A 20,686-nucleotide genomic window follows, 5' to 3' on the forward strand; every position below is an offset into this window, starting at 1 on the left:
CGAAAAAAGATGGGACAAATCATGCCGATTGGCTCAGATTGCGTTGTACGTTCGGGCTCTTTGGAGAATATCGACAAGGCGTCGTACATTTTCTTTAGGGTTATCGGCCATCTCTGATGGTAAATGAGATATGTATCTTTAATTGATCATCTTGCAAAAGAAAGAGAAATAAACCGCTGCTAGGGTATATGATCTTATCCTCCATTTTTCAAGCACTTGTAGATTTCTTCAAAAAGCACTTGAGAAGTTCCTGGCACTTCGCGCTCGGCAATCTGGAATGAGCGCCGTAAAGTTTCCAGTGCAGCTTGGGCTTTGTGACTTCGAGAGCCTGCCTGAAGCTTTATATGGCGGATTTAGAAGGATACTCAGCTGTTCGCGGAAACAAATACCAACTAACCTTGACCAATGCCGGCACAACGGCATCCCGCAGAATACTCTCGCTCTTGAGCATGTTGACACTACGGGACGAGGAGCTCTTCGGAGGCAATTGCGAAATATTGCTACTGTGGTGGTGGTTGGATGAATCGATATTGTGTGGTAAATACTTGGAATCAATCGCCCGCACGGTATTCTGGCTGGCACTGTCGTCAATGTCAGAATACAACGAGCTTTGAGTTGAGGACTATACAGCGTCGTAATCTCTTAGCATTAAAAAATTGTATGATATAGCATCTACAACGCGATGTACTTACACGGGTATCACTGTAACGGGAAACTGCTGCTGATGATGCGAGTTTCCTGCTGCTTGGCGATTCAGACATATGGGATGCTCGGCGGTCCGAGTTCACCAAGGATTGTGTGCTTGCACCGAACGGACCCAAGGAATATCGGCTGGGCGATGGTGCCAAGTTGCTCGGCTTTGGTGCTGCGGGTAAAGACTGCTTGACTGTACCGAAATCCCATCCATCGTCATCATCCGCAATCGGCGCACTGTCACCATTAACTTTTTTGGTTTTTTTATTGAGATCATCCATAATTACACTTACTGGGACTCCTCCTCTGAATGGTCGCTGGATTTATCTCCGTTAGCACTCGCCCATCGTTCGTGAGCTTCGATCAGCTCTGTCAAATAAGATATTTTTTTGGCGCTTTTGATAAATTTGTGCTTCAAGAGCTCTTTTGCAGAGGGCCGCTAGTAAAGAATCAATGGTTGGTGTTGATTTGATTGTCTCTTTGTAAAGCGTCGTTGCCACGTACCATTGCCGGCTCCCGCTGCAAGCAAACGTTCACAAAATCTTTGAATGCCTTGCTGTATGTGCCGCTGAGCACAGGAGGCGGGTTTTTTGGTATATGGAATAGAACTTTCATTGGATGCATATCTGCATACGGTGGCTCGCCCTTAGCCAGTTCAATCGCCGTAATACCCAAGGACCAAATATCTGCCTGACATCAGGAGTTATTAATCGGCTATAAAAAGTCTGCATTTACTTTCTCTGTCCTTACCTTGTGATCATATCCTGATTGCTTGATTACTTCCGGCGCCATCCAAAACTGCATATTCCTATTAGAAGCCAATATTTCACAGTTTCCTGGCCATTTGGGCTTACCGGTGTGCCGACGAAAGTGTTTTTCTTTGTGAGACTCGCTGTAAGCTGTAAAGATATCATCGGTTATCGATCAACATTCGCATTTTCTTTTGAGGCATCATTTGCTTACTTGACCAGATACACCGAAATCAGCCAGTTTGACTATTTTAGAGTAAATGGCATGTCCTTCTGGTGATAGCACATATTCCAACTCTCACGTACCTTCGCCGTTGGAGCCCAAGAGAATATTCGCAGCTTTGATATCTCGATGTAGCTTGCCTTCATTGTGCAAGTAGTCGAGTCCTTTGAGCAGTTCTCTCAGTATGATGGCAATATATTCTTCTCTTATTGTTGTTCCTTTCATCTATGCAAATTTAGGAGACCAGACATGTCACTAATCCATACACGTTCGATATTATATATTATATTATAGTTTCATACCAGATCGCTGCATGAACCTCCTGAGCAATACTCCATCACAATCCAAAGTGCGCTATCCTTAAGATATGAACCGTAATACCTTTGATTCATAGCGTCAATATAAACGAATCGACCCAATGGTCCGGCTTTCCAGCGCTTACTTTGTGACATATTGCGAATCCAATTGCGACAAGATGGCAATCTCTTGCTGTATATCGTCGATCTCATCCTCGGCGCTTTCGAGGTCAATTACTTTGATGGCTACTGGCCGTTGCGTCCGCTTGTCAATTCTAAAACGCGTGTTTAGGGCTACTGTTCGCAAGCGTACAAGTGCTGTTATTTTTACCCTTTGAACACTTCGCCAAAGGACCCCTTTCCTAAACCACCTGTAAGCTAGTTTTCTCGCAGGGTTCAAATCTACACTTGCCAATGCGCTCATGTTTTGCATAATAGTGTTCGGGATCTGAGGAATGGCGAACAGTATTCTAAAGGCGACAGTTACAGGAACCGTTGGCTAGCAAAGTCGAGCACTGTGGCGTACCATATATGAAAGTTTTTCTCTTTATTAAACAGTTAGCAGGACGAGATGTCAGGGGTGAAGTTGTTTGGAAAAAAGAAAGGGAAGACAGGCTACCGAAAGCGGCAAGCAAAAACAGTAGACGTTATGCACGTGTCCCTTTTCAATTTTGAAATAGCAAGCTGGCGGCCAGGTCCGGATTTCCAGACGCCATATCTAGCGCATGGATGGCTTCCTACAATTATACTCAGAGGCGGATGTCACTAAAATTTCCATCGTACTTTAGCGTACCTGGCGACTGACACCTAGGTTAACGAGTAAATTGATGTGTTCCTCTGGATACTTGGTTCCTGTTTATTTTTGTACCGTTAGCAGGTTTTCACGGATCAAATATTACTGCGTTTGCTACTTGCCCGCTTGCTGCTGCGTTGATGGCGACGGTGATGATGTATTTGTAGCTGTCGGTGGTACAGAATTTGAGCTGCTGGCAGCGGCATTTGCAGCTGCTCCCGGGCCAGCTAAACGAGCCTCTGTTGGCATCTCATCCTCTGCACTTCCGTGGATCTGGCCAAAACTGTGAGCTTCGTTCAAACAATATCATGCTCCCTTGTCTAACCTCAATCATGCGTTGTTTCTCCGGTAGTTCATGCTCAGCTAGGAATGGAATATCGCAGTCTTCAAATCGTAACACATTCTTCCGTAAATCAATACATGCCTAGAGATATAATGAATAAGATTGATCGCCGTATTGAATGTATTTCCATCTACAGAAACATACTCCGTGTCGTCTCAGCATGTCCAGACCGAACAATAATTCGGACCCCTTGCCCTCAACAACAATGAAAGAACAAGCCAAGAAAAGATCTTTTGATAATTTCATCTGTGCACTGTGAATTCGTCCCAGGATATTTGCTGTGCCAACACCTTTGGCAACGCCCTGGAAACGTGTATCCAGCAGCCGCATCAAACCGCACTTTTCTGCAGTTTCGGGACTGACTAATTCATACGTTCGATTAAGCATCTTGGAGTTTCTCATCCTTTGTCTAGGACAACTTACTGACAGTACTTTGAGCACCGGAATCAACGAGTGCTACCAGCTTCTGTCCATTAATCTCTACATTGATATAAAGCCGAGTGACCCGTGCAAAAGATTCTGGGTTGTATTCCATTGCAGCTTCTAGATTGGCCGCAATGTTTTCTTGCCGGATCGCATCTTCGATACGTTTCTGTGCTTCTATATCGAACGGATCATCGCCCGCAGCCAGCTAGCATGATTTAATATCCCATTACGTGGAAATCAACTCCATTACGGTTCGCCACAGTTACCATTTGTGCACGCTGCTGTTCTGCCTGTCGACGAGATTGTTCAAGCTGTTGGACCATAGCCGAGAAGCGCGCTGGATCGTTGAGCGCGGCTCGCGCCAATTCAGGGTTAGTCTAGCAATACATCTTAGTCTGCGTAGATATTTCCGCAACGAGCAACAGTGACATTACATTCGCCAGCTGCTGAAGCAGACGTGGATCGCGCAGGACATGCTGACGCATCAAGTCGAAGTTTGGATTACTGTTGCGTAACTCGTTAGTGACCGCAGGTACCGTCCTGTCTGGCATCTCTCATACCTAGAGGCATTGCTCACTATTTTGCGACGCATAAGTATCAGATCGTCTTGGCCCACTCCGTACTCCTCGAGCATCTTCTTGGATTCACTCAATTCTCGGCCGTTGTGGTACAGTTGCTGCTGTTGGGGTTCTATGCCTGACTTGGAGTTCGTCAGCTCCTTCCATCAACGCGTTTGTCTAAATCTCGCAATTATTCACCTCGGTCTCTAGCAGTGCTTTCAGATCTTCTATGGCCATTTGGCTGTCGATTTCCAAATTGTATATAGCATCGCTTTCAGTTGTAACGACGATCCTCATGGAGCAAAACCAAGCAAGAGCTGAGGAAGAAAGAAGCGGGCTTGCATAGAGGGGAAGTGCTCCGCTCGGATTTCGTTGTCAGCATTCCATTCTTTAGATTCAATTGAAAGCGGATAAGAATTGACCAAACCAGAAAAGCTAGAAAGAAAAGCCCAATAGAATCGTACATTCAATCAAAAAAGAAGAACACAAAGAATATGATAAGAACTAAAAGGGATCGAGCATAAAGTTATATACATGGGTCACAGCCATGCCAAGGTTCTTGACGCATTGGGTATTCACGGAGATGGTGTAGAATGTCGAGAGCATATCATTTAGTCGAGCCGGCAACACGGCTCTAGCACTTGCGACAGCTTCCGCGGGAATTAATTCGGTCAAGGGAATTCGTACAGTATTTTCTTCTTCCTTGTCCCTGGATTTTCGACGATTTTGTCGCTTTCGTGGCGCCCGCTTAAACAGCTCAAGCACCTTTTGATGCCCGGCTTCAAACGCCATACGCTCGGCCGTCTTTCCCATGATATTCCTTGCATCCAAATTAGCTCGCGATATCAAAACTTGAACAATGTCGACCTTGCCCGTCCAGCTTGCAAAATGCAGAGCAGTAAATCCATTACTGTCCGACTGATCGACGTCGCAACCGAGCTTCACAAGTACTCTAACAAGGCGATCGTAACCACAGATCGTTGCAAGGTGTAGAAGGGTATGCTTATTGCGATTTGTAAGCGAAAGCTCCCCGCTGTATCGTGTATCCATGCACATGGCTGCCACGAGCGCAGCTATAACTTGATCTTCTAAACGCTGGATGAAAAGTGTTTTCGCATTGTCGTATACAGCAGCAGCAGCTTTGACCGTAAGATACTGGCGATATTCGAGCCGCAGTCCACTTAATGATGAGTTGCCAGATTTGCCGTTGGAGTCTTTGCGCCCGTCACCGTCACCCTGGACAATACGCATAGCGATCTGTCTTGCATCTTCCACTCTGCCCATAGTCTTGAGCCCTACAACCTGTAAGGCCAATTCCATCAAAGCCCGATCACTCTCATCAATATACGTGAAAAGCACAACGTCCTGGCTTTCAAGCATGAGAGGATGTTCTTTAAAGGAAACTACGACTGGTCCGGCAGTTGCAGCTGGAGGCAAGATGCAGAGTAAAGTATTGTTACTCCAGCAATGGGTCGGAATCGCTGGGTTCTCGCCAAATAGACAGGTCAACCCTTCATAGAAATTGGAACCGAGCACAGTTACTTCGGAACCACCATAGATTGGACCTTCAGAAGGTATCAAGCGATGCAAACGTGGAAGATTGGGTGACTTGGTTCTCTCGCTGGCATTCTTTTGCTGCATTTTAGTATAGATATCTCTGACCTGCCATTGCTGCTGAGAGCATGGACCACCGGCGATGCGGCGACGACTGAGCAAATGTTGATGGGATTGTGGCTGTAGTAAGGAGGTTGATCGCTCGCTCGGATTCAGCAACGGGATAGATTGCTGTTGCGCTGCTGTATTCTGAGGCTGAGAGGCGTTCATATTAGAAGGCGGTAATAAGTGATCTACATTGACATTTTCCGACTGCAGAAAGTCAAACAGTTCGCCTTGTGGGATCTCTTGAATAGAGTTTCTATAGGTTGGCGGATTCTGTAGGTGTGATAGTAGAGATTGGCTGCTGTTTCCTGTGGCCTTAGATGTACTGGAACATGAAGACTGTCCGTCAGCACCTGCTGTCGTAGAAGGACCAGCCTGAGCACGATCATCGTCCTTGACTTTATCCGAGGATGGTGAGTTGCCTGTCACATCATCCCCGTGTGATGTGGGTGTTGCAGGAGTTGACGTGACAGGACTAGATACTCCAGAATCCGTCTCGCCATCGCCGACCTTCTTCTTCGAGCCAGGTGGAGCTTCTGGTACCTCCGATGCTGAAGCATCATATTCAGTTCGCGTCCGCTTGCGTGCCGTGCTTTGAACTTTGGAGCTCTTGTGATCGTCCGTGATCATGATCGGTGGTGAACGACCGGTCGCTATCACATGATTATGCGAATCTTTCAAAGTAAACACAATTCTATAGCAATGTTGAGTTTACCACGTCCGTGATGCAAAGCTAAACGGAAGAAATTAGATGCCTACCTAAAGCCAACTTTCTCGCTATGATGACGGCAATAGCAGGTGATTCTAGTCGGAAGGGTCGCTTCGCCATCCCCAAATTCAACATACTCATTGCAGTTGAACAATAGGATTTTTCGTCTTTCCATTGCCATGACCTCTTCGTTGTTCAAGTCCGGCAAATCTGTCGCAAACAATGCTGCCAGTTTGGCAGCATTACCTTCTTTGTTAGCTGCACGCGCGACTTTGTTGTCTCTTTTGCGTTTAAGTCGTTTACGCTGTCGGACGAAATTAGTATCTCCATGCGCTTTTAGCAAGGATGAATATTGCTAACCTCTCTGTGAACACAGCTGGTACACATGATAATTTCGTTGTCCGGATGACCATCGCATACAACAGCCGCTTCCAAATTCAGAATTTTAGACTCAAGCATAGCTGGCTTGTCGTCACCGGGTTTTTGATTCTTGCGCTTGAGTTTCTCTTTAGCGACCATGTATTCAGGTAGCCGGAGATGGGACCAGTCATTCGTGAGATTATTTGACGAGTCAACAAGTTGCAAGCATATTTTAATTTGTGTTTCGACCCGAGATTTTGCACCCGTCTCGGGCAATCCCAGAACCCGGATATGATACCGACTTTCGATTTTCCTGACGATAAGATTTAGTATATGCGAAATTGTTATAATCTAGTATAACTGCCACTTACACAGCCATGGATCTTTCTCTTGAAGGATCTAGCATGAGCTTATCAGGGGCAGCGTAATCAGCCGTGCCGTCTTCTGGTTTCGTTATCTTGGGTCCCATTAATCCATTTTGACTATTGGACGGTCATTATTGCTGTTTTGTGGAGAGACAAGAACTCAAGAAAGTCTTACCCGTGAAGAGCCGCCTGAGCAAGAAAATCTTCGAAATTTAGGCAGTTTCTGGCCAAGATTGGAATAGCGTGCAACAAAGGATTGGCGATTGCCTAGAAAATGTAAGCATTAGCTTGGGCTCTTCGTATAATATATCATTATTCGTACGTTAAGAAGGGAATTGCCGCCTGAGGAGTCTTTACTTTTAGCTTTTGCCTTGTTACGTTCAGATGATGACGAGGACTTCACATCTGTTTTGTCAGCATCTTGTTGCTCATAGAATTGCTGACCGTCCATTCCCATTTCCGGAAGATGGTGAGAAGTTGTGTCAAAATTATGCGAGTCGCTCGTAGTGAAGAGGTGTGAATGTTCCAAGACTATTGTGAAGAAGGGTCAAATTTCGCATTAAATGGAGGAATGTTCATTGAAACAGTTCTTTACTACTCACCGGCATTTGATCCGTGAATATCCTGTCGATTCAGTTGCTGAGGGTTGTAACCGTCCATTTGATTCAAAAACAAGTCCATGGCAACGTCATTGTCAAGATCTCCCGGAGTCTCTTCGACCGCCCTGTTTCCTTCCAGATGCTGCTCTTGAGATTCCATTGCTGAAGGCATAAAATATAGTTTCGAGTGCTTTTAGCTATGAATATATTTTATATTTGCAATGGTTATCCTTTGTATGTCTATGGCAGCACTGGCAGTGTCGGTCTCGGCAAGGCGAACGTTTACAAATGACAAAGTTTTCGGTGGAAAAGAGGTGAACCATTGGTTCAATCAGGAGGACCCGCTCAAGGTGCGGAGTTGTTTTGTCACAAGAAACAAAAAGATTCAGGTGTGTATATGCATGAAAAACTAAGTACAGTTTATGAGCTACGAGCAAATTCAACCCTGAGAATAAGATTGTCGTAACCGTAGCCGTTGACAACTTGTTGTGCCCGTTCAGCATCAGCACGGTCTGCAAAGGAGACAAAAGCAAAACCTTTGCATACACCAGTTTCACGATCGCGTGCAAGGTAGACGCGTGCAATCTGGCCGAATCGATGGAATAGATCGTAGATATCGTTTTCTGTAACATCTTCGGACAAATTTGTCACACGCAAAGTAGCGCTGTCATCCCGCTTGCTTTCACGCATTGATTCACCAGCTCCTTTAGCTTCTCTGTTGCGAAGATGAGGCGGTAAGTATCTAGTAGGACCACCTGCGGCCGATGTTGCTGCTGTTGCTGCTGTTGCATCTGTGGTACCTACAAGAAATTCACATGTAAGCGAGCTGAAAGTATTTCCACGTGAAGGCATAATAATTACCAGTTTCAGCTTGTTTGACAGATTCGAGTGTTGAGGCAATTTCGTCGAGAGGTTGAAGAGTATCTTTGTATGGACATTTGGAAGTGAAATGTTCGCCCTTGCAGATACGGCACATGATGTTCTTGGCTTTGGCTTGTCGGCGGACCTTGTCCTGTGCTTCTTCTGCCGCGACTGCATCTACGCTCTATACGTTTTGTTGCTTTTAGTATTTTTCTTCAACTCCATCAATTTTCTCTCTTGTCGTACCTTGCCAGCAATGGAGCCGAGTTTCAATGGAATATTCTCGCCGATCGTGGTGGTAGAAAGATCAGGACCAGGCTTATTACCCTGCTCCTCGCCAAACTTGGCCCACTTTTTACGCTGTGCCACAGCTTTGTTGACGTGTTCTGTCACCAACTTTGAACGAATTTTTCGCGTAACCTTTCACATGCATGTTGGTGGATCATTGTAGTCATTTCAAAGTTCAGGAGTCGCAAATTACCTTGACTTTGCGTCCATCCTCGTTTTCTCGATATTCGATAATCGTCTTGATACCGTTTTCGTCCGTAAACACTTTAGGCTGGAAGGCATCTAAAATCGTCATGATTCAATAACAGTTCTATCTTTTGCTTGACGATTGATGCATACCCTCTTCCTCCTCAATCTCGTCTGCCCATGAGTGCTTTGAAGTCGTTCTGTAATCGATCCGAATAATCAATTCACACGTTCAATTCATCTCTCATCACTGCAGTCATTATACCAAGACCGACTGCAAACGTACACTGTGTCCACTGGCATGATCGAACGAAGAGCTTCAATAGCAAAAAAAATTTTGGAACGAATGTATGGGATTTCTGATGTCACTTTTCAGGTCCGCTCGAGCCACTTCTGAGCTTCTTCAACAATATTACTTTAAGGTAAAGAAAATGCATTTGACGTAGTATAGATAGATGAGCGTACTATTAAGTGATTATTGACATGCTTCAGTGTTTACTGCTATTATTTAGCAGAAAAGCAGTGCAAGATACCTTGTTCAACAGTATTATTTAGTCTTTATAGCGAAGAAGAGAGGAAAATGCCAGTTTGGTGAGCATCCATTTTATATATTGTAGACCTCCCGAGTATCTAATGATTACTATGTAAATATGCCTCCTGCACAAAAGCCTTCAAAGCTTTTAGTGAATTTGAAATGTGGAGTAAAGCCATCGGCCGTCATAAACTTCGCAAGTTCTAATGATTTCGCATCTAGTTAGCTCCTGCAACTGCAGCAACGTCGAATTAAAGCTATTTCAGACCGGACACTTCCCTGATACTAGCGAACACAATACGGTAAAATTGAGTCCTGCGTTTTGCCTTGCCTTCATACTATAAGCGGCTTGATATCTATCTATCTTAATGCCATATATATAGGTTCATGAGATAGAAAGATCAAGCGCATACGTCTCGCGAACTATAGGATACTAACGGCCATGGATACCAACCCTTGACAAACGTCGGCCTTCTGATAGATATTTGAGAATAAATTTGAGAAAAAGAGGCACCTAAGATCTATGGTAATATAGTAACTCTAACAATGGAGGAATACAACTCTAGTTACATCTGGACGCTCATATCTTAAATGAAGTAATGGCATCCTGCCATAATAGTAAATATACAATACTTAGCATATCTTGATACATAGATCTCCATCCAGGACTGCAGCACTGGACTTCATTATCCTTACTGCAAAGTTCATATTGGAGATTTGGAGGTTTTGGTTTTTACAATAAAGGTGGGGCAAGTGCGGAGATCATATTGCCTCGTTAAGCCCGCAGTTGTGCCCTGGAGGAGGATGACATTGGTCGCGAGATTCCTCTCTTTTTTGCTGAATGATTCCCGCTTTCTAAATGTCGAGTGCTGCTTTTTTGAAATGGATGGGATTGGTAAGTGAACTCTACAATGTGAAGGGCCGATAATAGAATCGCTGTTACTGAAACGCTCCTGAATGTTTGCTCAGGGTCAGTCCGGGAAATCTGTCGCGGACGATGAGTGTTTTGACGAAGGCGAGCGATATTTTGGCTTGGAAAATGCAAGTACTTAAACAACATTGCTTTCCAGTTTCTGTTAACTGACTTGAACTTTTTAGTTTGGAAATACATGGTAACCGCTCTCCGTAGTAACGGATAGCATTGATCCATTACTAAGGCAATAATGTTACAGCTACAGCAATTCCGTCGTTCAGGCACTCTATTATTGCAAACCGTTCCGAGAATGCATAACGAATTTTCCTGTCCCAGCTGCGCTACCGACCAACCCACTTGGACGCAGCTCGAGCGCTCACGTAAACCCGACGTCGCCTACATCTTCCAGCCGGCCTACGTTCTTGTCGACTTCCTCATCCTCGTCGGCTGTGCCGACCAGTCGACTTTCAAACGGTTTACACAATGGGATGTCCACTAATAGCCATCCATCGTTACCCAACCGGCCATCGGGCTCAGCACAGAGCACGAGCAATGTCCCGAATACTTCAAGTCTAGGTTCATCTGCCGTCGGCTCTTCTCAGCATGAACGAGATAATGTTGGCGATATATCCTTATCGCCGGGTATGGAAGATACACTTTTTGCGGCCTTGAAAGATCTTTTTTGGAAAATTGCTACGCATAAGAAGAAGACCGGTGTAGTCGCTCCAGTCAACTTTATCAATAAGGTCAAGAAAGAAAATGGTAATGTCTTCGACTTGGATTGGTTACAACGAATACTGAAGACGAATGTGGATACTGTAGAATTGTTCCGATCGAGCATGCACCAAGATGCCCACGAATTTTTGAATTATTTACTCAACAGCATTGCCGAGGATGTGGAGAGATACCAAAAAAAGATAGCCCAAGAATCTGCATCAAATGGCGGAGCCAACGGGTCGGATAAAAGTACAAGTAAGGTTTCCATAGCATTTCCTCGATCTCAATTAACATTTTTATTTATAGAATCAGATAGTTCTCCACATCAACACAGTACCTGGGTACATCAACTGTTTGAAGGCGTTTTCTCTAATGAGACGAAGTGCCTGACTTGCGAGACGGTACGTGCAGGGCAATGTGCTATTGCTAAGCATCTGCATCTCACAGTATAATATATTAGGTTACAAGCCGAGATGAATCGTTTATGGATCTTTCGATAGACGTGGAGATGAATTCATCTGTTACATCTTGCCTGAGACAATTTTCAGCGAGTGAGACTCTATGCCATAAAAATAAGTATTTTTGCGATGTCTGCTGCGGTCTCCAGGAGGCTGAGCGGAGGTATGTACGACTGTACGGCCAAATATGTTTGTCCTTGATGCTCAGAAAAGGATATATATAGGATGAAGATTAAAAAGTTACCCAATATCCTCGCACTCCATCTCAAGCGATTCAAATATCAAGAACAATTACAAAAGTACATCAAATTAACTTATCGCGTCGTGTTCCCGTTTGAGCTCAGGTTATTTAACACGGTGAGTGTCTACGCCCCTCCGTTTGTGCAATTAGCCATGGGAATCTGATCAACTCCACTAGTGTGATGACACTGAGGATCCTGATCGTATGTACGAACTTTGGGCCTGCGTGATACACATTGGCAGGTAAGAATCAGTATCTTTGTAAAACCTTGGTACAATTTGTCAGACTGAAATATGTATTAGCGGTCCTCACCATGGACACTATGTAACGATTATCAAGAGCAATGGTCAGTGGATGCTGTTTGATGATGATGTCGTAACGGTAGGTGTCACTTGTGTATGAGAGCACTGACATTTATTGCTTGGATATTTACACAAATCTCTGTAGCCAATTCAAGAGGATGAAATCCAAAAGTATTTTGGTGACTTACCGGGAAGTGGATCCGGATATGTACTATTCTACCAGGCGGTGAATCTGACTATGGATTCCATCGATCTATGGAATGGAAATGACATGAAAGCAAACCCTTCATACATGCATGCCAACGGCAGGCCGTCGGCGACTCTCGAAATTCATGAACAGCAGCAATACGAATCACAATCCTCGCATATTTCGAGTCCTACCACCGCTAGCTATCCGAATCGCATAGACTCACCTTTACGCAAGGCGGAGGCACGTTATAACATTAATCCTCCATCCACCCCTACATCACCTTTACCACCACCGCCTTTGAGTTCAGAAGACAAAAAATCGCGCTGGGGCTTAAGAAAAATCATGGAAAAAAGCACCAGTAAGCGATAATTCTCGTCTGTAGCTCTCGCAGCAACATTAAACGAAATCGTTTACTCTTTCCAACGAACAATCTGCTTTGTCTACCTAAAATACTGCTTTTGAGATTATTGTCTCAGAAGATTTCCCCCCTTGATACCACAACGTGAAGCGATTACTGCGGTATTTTCTTTCCGTCCACATCGAACGGCACGAGCTTTTCTTCGCATCTGATATTCCATCAGAAGCATTGTGTTTTCAAACGACAAACATCGGTGAGTAGTAATGCGGCAAGTCATCAGCGAACATAAGGTTGCTGCCGATCAACTTTACAATGTTCGAACCATTCAACAATTCCTTATTCTGAAGATGCCGAAAGGTAACTTTGATTCTCCATCACAAGTAGCATATACCCAAAACCTTAGATATGACACATGCTATCGCTACGCAAATCATAGTTCATTACAATACAATGCAAAAAGAGCCAAGATGTAAAGGATAGGTCTTGAATTTATCATGGCCAGAGCCAAAAACAAACAAAGACAATGCAAGCGATCTTCTTACAAACGACGACCACGGCGACCACCCTTTCTGCGGGTGCTGTCGGTGGGGATGGGAGTAACATCCTCAATACGACCGATTCTCAAGCCAGAGCGGGCCAAGGCACGGAGAGCGCTCTGACCACCAGGACCGGGGGTCTTGGTGCCAGTACCGCCAGTAGCACGGATCTTGACGTGGACAGCGTTGATACCAAGCTGTAGAAAAGAAAAACCACAAAAGTTAACTACATGCGACACGCGTTCCGTAAGGTTTGCCAAAAATTACCTCCTTGCACTTGGCGGCAACGTCCTGAGCAGCCAACATGGCAGCGTAGGGGGAAGACTCATCACGATCAGCCTTGACCTTCATGCCACCTGTTCGTTGTGATTGCTGATTAGTACACACAAAAAAGGAACATAGGAGGGGGATGCAGGCCATAAGAGGACCATACACGCCGCTCGGCCCTTTTCGAGATTTCGAAAAGAGTATGTCCCTTTGCAGCCCACAACCAGCCATTTAGAACATACCAGTGACACGGGCGATGGTTTCACGACCGGACAAATCAGTAACGTGGACGAAGGTGTCGTTGAAGGAGGCGAAGATGTGAGCAACACCAAAGACGAGCTCACCCTCACGGACCTGGGGGCCCAAGGTCACAGTTTCCGTTTGCTTCTTGGTAGCGGCACGCTTGGACTATATCAGCATCTTTGATGAGTCTCCAGGTAATATTGATCGATGCACCGACGAGCTCTGACATACCATGACTAAAGTGGAAGAAAAAGAGGAAGACCAAACAATTGTTGTTCAGCTTGAGTTTTATTTTCTGGATCTGGCCTCAGCCACCTTGATAATTTTTTTCCCTCCCGTCGCCTTCCTTCCGCTGAAAGACATTTCAACGCCCAGCGCATGGATGGCTTTATTCAGATTTCTGACAAGTTGGAGGTAAAGCACTGGTCAAAGGCCAGCAAAAACCTAGCATCTTAGGAATTTTCGAAAGTCGCCATTGAGCGCAGATCTTGTTGCGTCCATTAGCAAAATTGTCATCACGCGAGATAAAGCAGAGATTATAAGAATAAACGAGGAGATTAGAGGACAAGGGATTGACTCCTGGCCAATATGGCACTCTAAGATTACTTGGATGTGCTCGAAATACTGGCAGAGGTATCACTCGTCATTATCGATTAAGGCTTCACCTTACAGGAAAACAATATGCATCTTCATCGCAGTATTGTTTGAGTATTGATAAAAGTTGTGCATATATAGCTGCTACTATCTACATATCTTAAATGCGGCAACATGGTGTCCATCATAAGGAAGAGAGTCTCATGATGATGGTCTTCTTAAGACACACCAAATTCGACAGCGTTTTGATCGTTCTTAGGAAACTCGGAGCACTTAGATCCAATCTCTATCACTGGATGTCAGGAATACTGAGTAAACTGCGCGAATCATGCCGCCTATGCCGTATGATCTTCTTTTTTTGATGCCTCATCACATAGTGCTCACTTCAATGTAAGGGCATACGTATATGTATCGCATCATCTTCCTAATATACTGTATAAATAACTCTATGTAGACGTCAGTATGTTTACCGGCGAAGCACCAAATCGATAAGAGAAACGTACAATGTTAGACGATATATGCTGCAAAAGCATGGTTTTTGTTGTATTCGTACTGTAATTTATGAATGATGTTAAGTTTGTGGACAGCTGCAAGGAAATGATCTCCCCCAAGGAGGTCGGAGAGCAACCACGGGAAGCCGGTCACACGCTTCTAAGGGCTGTCCGGTTGCCGCTTCTGGCCTCTGTCTCTGTTCGCACTCGAATAGCTAGAAACAGGACCAACACTGCGCAATGAGTGGACAAAACTACATTGGATCTACTATTTCGGCAAGTATTATACATTCTATAGCATAGAAGTTAAGAGTTACTTACACTTCACTTGATTAAACAGCTAATCAGCAAAAGTGACATCCGTTACGTGGGCAAACTCCACAGCCTGAATGCGGAAGAATCCACCGTGTCTCTTGAGCAAGGTAAAGTAGACATCCTCGGCAATTTGCTGCAGTTAAACGGCGAATTCATTTCTTGAATTTGATCTTAACACGTCATCACCATCTTCTACAGTGCGCTCGTATGGCACGGAAGGTCGTTTAGGCAAGCCAGGCGAAGAAATCCCACCTTCTGAACACGTTTTTGATTTCATTGTGTTCCGTGGATCGGATATTAAGGACTTGGAGGTGTTTGAAGGTCCTGCAAAGCCTGCGCCTGCTCCACCGCCTCCCATGAACCTCCCTAACGACCCTGCGATTATGGTAAGTGTAGACTACAAACAGCATGCCGTGCATTGTATTCAAATAAGAATTACAGCAGAGCTCGATGATGAAAGGATACGGCAATAATGGGATGAATCCGTACATGATGCCTCCATACCCGCAAATGCAGCAGTACTGGGGTTCAGCTATGTATCCGATGACTTCACCGTTGGGAAATGGTATCCCTGGGCAACCTCCAATGGGAATGCCGACGATGCCACAACCGCAACAACAACAACAGCAGCAGCAACAACAGCAACAGCAAGTACCGCCTGTGCAGTCATCTCAACCACAGGCTAGCGCTCCGGCGACATTACGGATACCTGAACCTCAATTAAGAAGCACAACGGGCGTGCCACCGACTTCTGCAGCTGATGCAGACCAAACATCTGCTAAACCGGTGGTGACTAAGGATGAGCAACAGGCATTGTGGAACAAGGCAGAAGAGGAAACTTTGAAGGAAATTGAGAAGAAGGTGAATGAACTGGAACTGAGCCTGGAAAAGGACCTATCGCTGCATGCAGCAAAGGAGAGCGCCGCAGAGGAGCAGCAAGCACACAACCGAGAGCGTCGAGGTCATACACAACGCGGCGGTCGCGGACACGCACATGGACGCAGCCACCATAATGGCAACAGACAGCAAGCTCAGCCCATCTCATTGCCAGAGACTGAGTTTGATATTCAAGGCTCTAATGCAAAGTTTGACAAGAGTGCCATTGCAGATCAGGTTGCAAAGAAAGTAGACAACCGTCACGACAGTCAAGAAACTGAAGGCGAAGAGGAAGAGGTACACATTCCTCCACCCGTAGAAGATGAGACTTACTACGACAAGGTGAGCAATGATCGCAAAGGTACAAAATGAATCATCTTGAAGATACTGAATTAGATACACCTTTATAGTCCAAGAGCTTCTTTGATGATATTTCTTGTGAATCAAAGGAGAGAATGGAACAAGGGTAAAGTATCAGACATGCTTTGATACTAAAAGGAGGCATTACCTAAATATCTGTTTTAGTCATATCGACCGTAGAGCGAAATACCAAGAAGAGCGTAAGCTTAATCTGGAGACCTTCGGAGAAGCTGCTGTGGACCGCCCTAGATACCGTAACTATCGCGGCCGAGGAGGATATCGTGGACGTGGTGGCCACCGAGGCGGTCGTGGCAATTTCCGAGGACGGGGGCAAGCATCGAAACCCTTATTTTAGGTTCAACAATTGTAAACAATGAAAAGCATTTTCACGTCGTTGCAAATTTATTACGAATATGAGGGATTATACACTGAATGATAAAGTGACTGAGGAGTACTACAAGCACGCTATAAGTTAAGAATCGTGCATGCTCTATGCTGGATTCTACGACGGAGAAGCGTGGAAACTAGAGTTCTCGGATTTCGAGGCGTTCTTTCGTCGTCGACAACATTGACGTTTGATCCAGAGATAATATACTTTGAATCCGTCGTAGCCCCTAAGGAGTTGATTCAAGATAATGGATGAAAAGGTCGCCACGCCAATACCGTCGAGTTGAAAATCATTGATTTGCAGCGATACGCTCGTCATGGCTGCAGCTAGGATCACCGGTAAACCGCCAATGTAGATATTGCGTGGATCTGTGCTCGATGCTCAGCATGCATGCTTTCATCTGGCGCATCCTTGTCGTAGCCTACCTGAAAAATCAATGCCGTTGACGACCCAGATACGAACGCCAGTCATCCCGATCAGGGTATACAGCACCAGAGTGGTAGCACCAAAGACTCCATTGGGGATGCTTCGTACAACAGCGCCAAACTTGGAAATCAATCCCAAAACAATGGCAACGAGCGCGGCAAAGAGGATAACAACCGGTGAGAAGATCCGGGTTACGGACTGATCGAAAAAGGAACGTAAATATGTATAAGCCCACAAATCGTCCTCGTTTTTCTTACAAGCACTCCAATATTTTCAGCATACGTGGTAAGAGGCGCGGCTCCCACACATCCGGCCATGAGGCTCGATAAGGCATCGCCTAGATAAGCGCGTCCAAGATACCCGTCCAGTGGACGACCGAGCAGGGAGCTGATTGCCTTCAAATGTCCCATATTTTCTGCCAAAAGAATCACGACTATAGGTGCCATGAAGCTGATGGCTCGCGGGTCAAAGATTGGAGGCCCAGAAACAAGTGGCCCGCGCACCCACGGGATTGATACGACTTCGCTGAAATTAATTTGATAACCAGCACCCGTTGCACCACATATAACATGTATGATATATCCCACGATCATGCCCAGCAGGATGGATCTATATGCAGACAAATGGTGGTTTTGTCAAACTTGGTTAGCCTTGATACATATAATGCCGTCATACATTCTTCGCAAGGATGCCACTGGAGCGTAGACTTGGATAAGCATGATGGCGAGCACGGTGGCTATAGCCATGTACGTATCGAAGGGTGTACTCGTCGCCTGTGAGAATGCGGAGTAGCCCAATTTCACGCCAATAGATGTGATGATGGCACCTGTTACGACTAATGTTATGGTGGGCAATATGTTTATCAGCTTATATATCGTTGTCGTTTCCTTTCCTTGTCACAATCTTCTCTTACTCGGCGGCATTAAAAATTCGATCCATTGATGCCCAAACACCATGACAAGGAACGCGATAAAGATGTAAATCAGTGACAAAAAAATAAGACCGCCTTGAGCTATCGGAATATTCGGGTTGCTCTTCATTGTTGTCGCGTCAAATCCAGTCGAGGCTATTACTGCGGACACAACGCTGCCGCTACTTCCCAGAAAACTGGGAACTCGGCCTCCAGTACAAATGAAAAAGATAATAGTGGATATTCCAGCAAAGAACAGGGTGGCTGTTGTTAAAAGTTCGACTTTGACATTTAACAAGAATGCTAACGCAGAGCTTATATTCTGCACACTCACTGTTTGCATCGAATCCCATGGACATGGCTATCACATTAATTTGAAAATTCAGTTTTCAGTCGACTTTCAAAAGATTGATAGCACTTACGAATAAAAACCGTGCCACTAAACATCGCTAATGCATGCTGCAGTCCATACGTGACCGTCTGCAGCACTGGCGGTCGCTCATCGACATCCATTGGACCTGGACACAACATACTCAGTATGGGATTTTCTAACGTTGAATTCATATTTGGTCAGTTCTGTTCCTAAACATACCAGAGCGAACTAGTTTGAACCTTGGAAAGTAATGCGTAATACTGTATCTCACGTCATGCTGCCAGCCATCTTTGCACAGTAATATAGATGTAAAAAGGTTACTCGTCTGCTCATAATTCGAATATGAAGATGGAATAGATTGCTGCTGCTGTGGTGCGTCTCGAGGTGTTGATTCAACAATGCTGACAACAACGTTGGATTTCTGGTCTGAGGACAAAGGCTGCTCGTTCATAGGTTATGCAAAGAACTCGAGTGAAAAGGGAATAGGAAAAGATGGAGGCGTCGTTGGCGGCGAAATAGCCGACAGAAGAGCGAAAGAGTTAAAGAAAAGCAAGGTTTCTCTTCCTTTTCAGTCAATCCCCTTTTATGCAAAACTTAATACGGTGGATAGCGGACGGAGCTTATGGATGATAACGGCTTTGTTTTATCTTTTCACAATATCCTGATATACTTGTTGACGACAACGATACGGTATTATTTTTGCTTATCTCTCTTTCTTTTTTTTTCGCTACGTAGCACAATGTATAGCTTGGAAGAGCCAAGCATCGCCGCTTCTGCACGTTAACTTATGCATATCTTTGTAATCGGATGCATATCCCTGCAGGCTCTGGTCTGATGCCACGTCGATTATTGGCTAGAAAAGACTCGCTTGTTCGACGAGCATAGACTTGTGTGTGTTGTATGAAAGTTCCAAGTTCGCAGTTGTTGATCCCGTTGCTCCTCACTACTTACGATCAAGCTCCTGTTATGGCCACCCAGCACGGTAGGTAAGATGAAGCTTCCATATTTGTAGCTTTCAACTTTGAATATGTCAGTCTGGAATCCACTATGTGTTGAATATACGGATAAAGATGACGCTCCCATTGATTCATAGTCTATTAGCAAGACACTGCCCATCCAACAATCAGCATGGATGGATACTGTGCAGAAGAATATGATGTGCGAGTACTATGGGTAGCATACTGTAGTTCAAGTCGTTTATTTCCTACGGATAACGACTGGAGTGATCATACACAGCCGAGCGATAACTTTGGCACTGAGATGGATTCCTTCTGTATGGTAAATGATATATGTAGATTAAGACAAAACATCAAGTTTAACGACATTTGTAATTTAATTTTTTGGGGGTTTTTTATTTCTTTTTGCGCAGTTTCACAAGAATGATATATGTATATTGGAGAAGACATTTTGTACAGGAACGGGCATAAAACTGAGAACATAAAAGAAAGTATCGGAGGGAACAGAGAAAGAGAAAAGTTAAGCACAGAGAGAGAGAGAGAAAGACACCGATACAAGGCGCAGAGAGAAACAGAAAGAATAGAGACGGACAAGCTTGTGCAATGAGAATGCAAGTGCGTGATTGCTTTGTGTGACAGTGAGGATATCGGGTTTTCATGCAAGTGAAAGGGTTCGTAAGTTGTCATTTGACACGAACATTCGCAAGAGAACGTTTGACGCCCGTTCACTTTAGCGATGTGGCATTGGTACTCCCGTACGACATGGAGCGTCGTCGAGCGCCTTCAAAGGCATTATGCAGGGATAGTCCCGTAGGCATGAAAAAGCTTGGCATCGATGAGGCGGCCCCACCGCGATCAAACGTTTCATCGACAGCAGTCAACGCAGTACCGTTTCCAGAGGACGCGCTGCCTGGCGACGAAGGTGAAGTGGGCGCAGTAGGCGAAAGCGGTGAGAATAACGCATTGGGGATAAAAGATAAGGTGGAAGAAGTGTTGATAGAGGGTGGTGGTGATTGGCGCTGCTGTTGCCGTAGCTGCTGCTGCTGCTGCTGGAACACGCTATTCTCAGACATCCGACGCTGATGGAACGGCGCACACGCAGAAGTATGCGAAGCAAACGAGTCTGTTTT

The 20,686-nt window shown here is 45.0% G+C and overlaps 9 protein-coding genes across 9 annotated transcripts; 2 read left to right on the forward strand and 7 right to left on the reverse strand.

The window, feature by feature from the left end:
- Positions 1-194: 194 nt before the first annotated feature.
- On the reverse strand, positions 195-2,490 carry VTP01DRAFT_9419 (uncharacterized protein; the record flags this gene model as incomplete). Its single annotated transcript, XM_069388649.1, has 14 exons — positions 195-338; positions 398-622; positions 693-930; positions 987-1,132; positions 1,198-1,383; positions 1,444-1,491; positions 1,548-1,592; positions 1,657-1,688; positions 1,749-1,890; positions 1,968-2,046; positions 2,108-2,236; positions 2,293-2,323; positions 2,374-2,431; positions 2,488-2,490. 14 exons carry the CDS (start codon positions 2,488-2,490, stop codon positions 195-197), a joined length of 1,506 nt encoding a protein of 501 aa, XP_069240925.1.
- A 136-nt stretch (positions 2,491-2,626) lies between these two features.
- VTP01DRAFT_9420 (uncharacterized protein) lies at positions 2,627-4,380 on the reverse strand (the record flags this gene model as incomplete). The annotated part of the gene is made up of 10 exons (XM_069388651.1): positions 2,627-2,698; positions 2,755-2,813; positions 2,877-3,027; positions 3,080-3,178; positions 3,242-3,459; positions 3,521-3,728; positions 3,790-3,900; positions 3,958-4,027; positions 4,084-4,223; positions 4,282-4,380. The coding sequence occupies 10 exons, from the start codon at positions 4,378-4,380 to the stop codon at positions 2,627-2,629; spliced, it is 1,227 nt and encodes a 408-aa protein (XP_069240926.1).
- Positions 4,381-4,587: 207 nt separating this feature from the next.
- On the reverse strand, positions 4,588-7,947 carry VTP01DRAFT_9421 (uncharacterized protein; the record flags this gene model as incomplete). The annotated part of the gene is made up of 7 exons (XM_069388652.1): positions 4,588-6,436; positions 6,502-6,755; positions 6,812-7,124; positions 7,183-7,293; positions 7,352-7,443; positions 7,499-7,707; positions 7,779-7,947. 7 exons carry the CDS (start codon positions 7,945-7,947, stop codon positions 4,588-4,590), a joined length of 2,997 nt encoding a protein of 998 aa, XP_069240927.1.
- A 248-nt stretch (positions 7,948-8,195) lies between these two features.
- Positions 8,196-9,413, reverse strand: VTP01DRAFT_9422 (uncharacterized protein; the record flags this gene model as incomplete). The annotated part of the gene is made up of 6 exons (XM_069388653.1): positions 8,196-8,575; positions 8,637-8,820; positions 8,883-9,056; positions 9,118-9,206; positions 9,264-9,310; positions 9,397-9,413. The coding sequence occupies 6 exons, from the start codon at positions 9,411-9,413 to the stop codon at positions 8,196-8,198; spliced, it is 891 nt and encodes a 296-aa protein (XP_069240928.1).
- Positions 9,414-10,501: 1,088 nt separating this feature from the next.
- VTP01DRAFT_9423 (uncharacterized protein) lies at positions 10,502-12,832 on the forward strand (the record flags this gene model as incomplete). Its single annotated transcript, XM_069388654.1, has 11 exons — positions 10,502-10,537; positions 10,612-10,683; positions 10,741-10,754; positions 10,815-11,317; positions 11,378-11,527; positions 11,579-11,673; positions 11,733-11,893; positions 11,955-12,087; positions 12,149-12,213; positions 12,274-12,352; positions 12,419-12,832. The coding sequence occupies 11 exons, from the start codon at positions 10,502-10,504 to the stop codon at positions 12,830-12,832; spliced, it is 1,722 nt and encodes a 573-aa protein (XP_069240929.1).
- Positions 12,833-13,359: 527 nt separating this feature from the next.
- VTP01DRAFT_9424 (40S ribosomal protein uS11) lies at positions 13,360-14,101 on the reverse strand (the record flags this gene model as incomplete). The annotated part of the gene is made up of 4 exons (XM_069388655.1): positions 13,360-13,554; positions 13,625-13,713; positions 13,867-14,032; positions 14,099-14,101. The coding sequence occupies 4 exons, from the start codon at positions 14,099-14,101 to the stop codon at positions 13,360-13,362; spliced, it is 453 nt and encodes a 150-aa protein (XP_069240930.1).
- A 1,091-nt stretch (positions 14,102-15,192) lies between these two features.
- VTP01DRAFT_9425 (uncharacterized protein) lies at positions 15,193-16,858 on the forward strand (the record flags this gene model as incomplete). Its single annotated transcript, XM_069388656.1, has 6 exons — positions 15,193-15,228; positions 15,293-15,374; positions 15,466-15,653; positions 15,709-16,485; positions 16,554-16,609; positions 16,669-16,858. The coding sequence occupies 6 exons, from the start codon at positions 15,193-15,195 to the stop codon at positions 16,856-16,858; spliced, it is 1,329 nt and encodes a 442-aa protein (XP_069240931.1).
- Positions 16,859-17,005: 147 nt separating this feature from the next.
- Positions 17,006-19,051, reverse strand: VTP01DRAFT_9426 (uncharacterized protein; the record flags this gene model as incomplete). Its single annotated transcript, XM_069388657.1, has 7 exons — positions 17,006-17,259; positions 17,317-17,515; positions 17,575-17,926; positions 17,993-18,152; positions 18,231-18,560; positions 18,650-18,745; positions 18,820-19,051. 7 exons carry the CDS (start codon positions 19,049-19,051, stop codon positions 17,006-17,008), a joined length of 1,623 nt encoding a protein of 540 aa, XP_069240932.1.
- Positions 19,052-20,281: 1,230 nt separating this feature from the next.
- VTP01DRAFT_9427 (uncharacterized protein) lies at positions 20,282-20,629 on the reverse strand (the record flags this gene model as incomplete). Its single annotated transcript, XM_069388658.1, has 1 exon — positions 20,282-20,629. One exon carries the CDS (start codon positions 20,627-20,629, stop codon positions 20,282-20,284), a length of 348 nt encoding a protein of 115 aa, XP_069240933.1.
- Positions 20,630-20,686: the final 57 nt, after the last annotated feature.

The sequence above is a fragment of the Rhizomucor pusillus genome (assembly GCF_041956525.1).
Source record: "Rhizomucor pusillus strain CBS 183.67 unplaced genomic scaffold VTP01scaffold_6, whole genome shotgun sequence".
Lineage (NCBI taxonomy): Eukaryota > Fungi > Mucoromycota > Mucoromycetes > Mucorales > Lichtheimiaceae > Rhizomucor > Rhizomucor pusillus.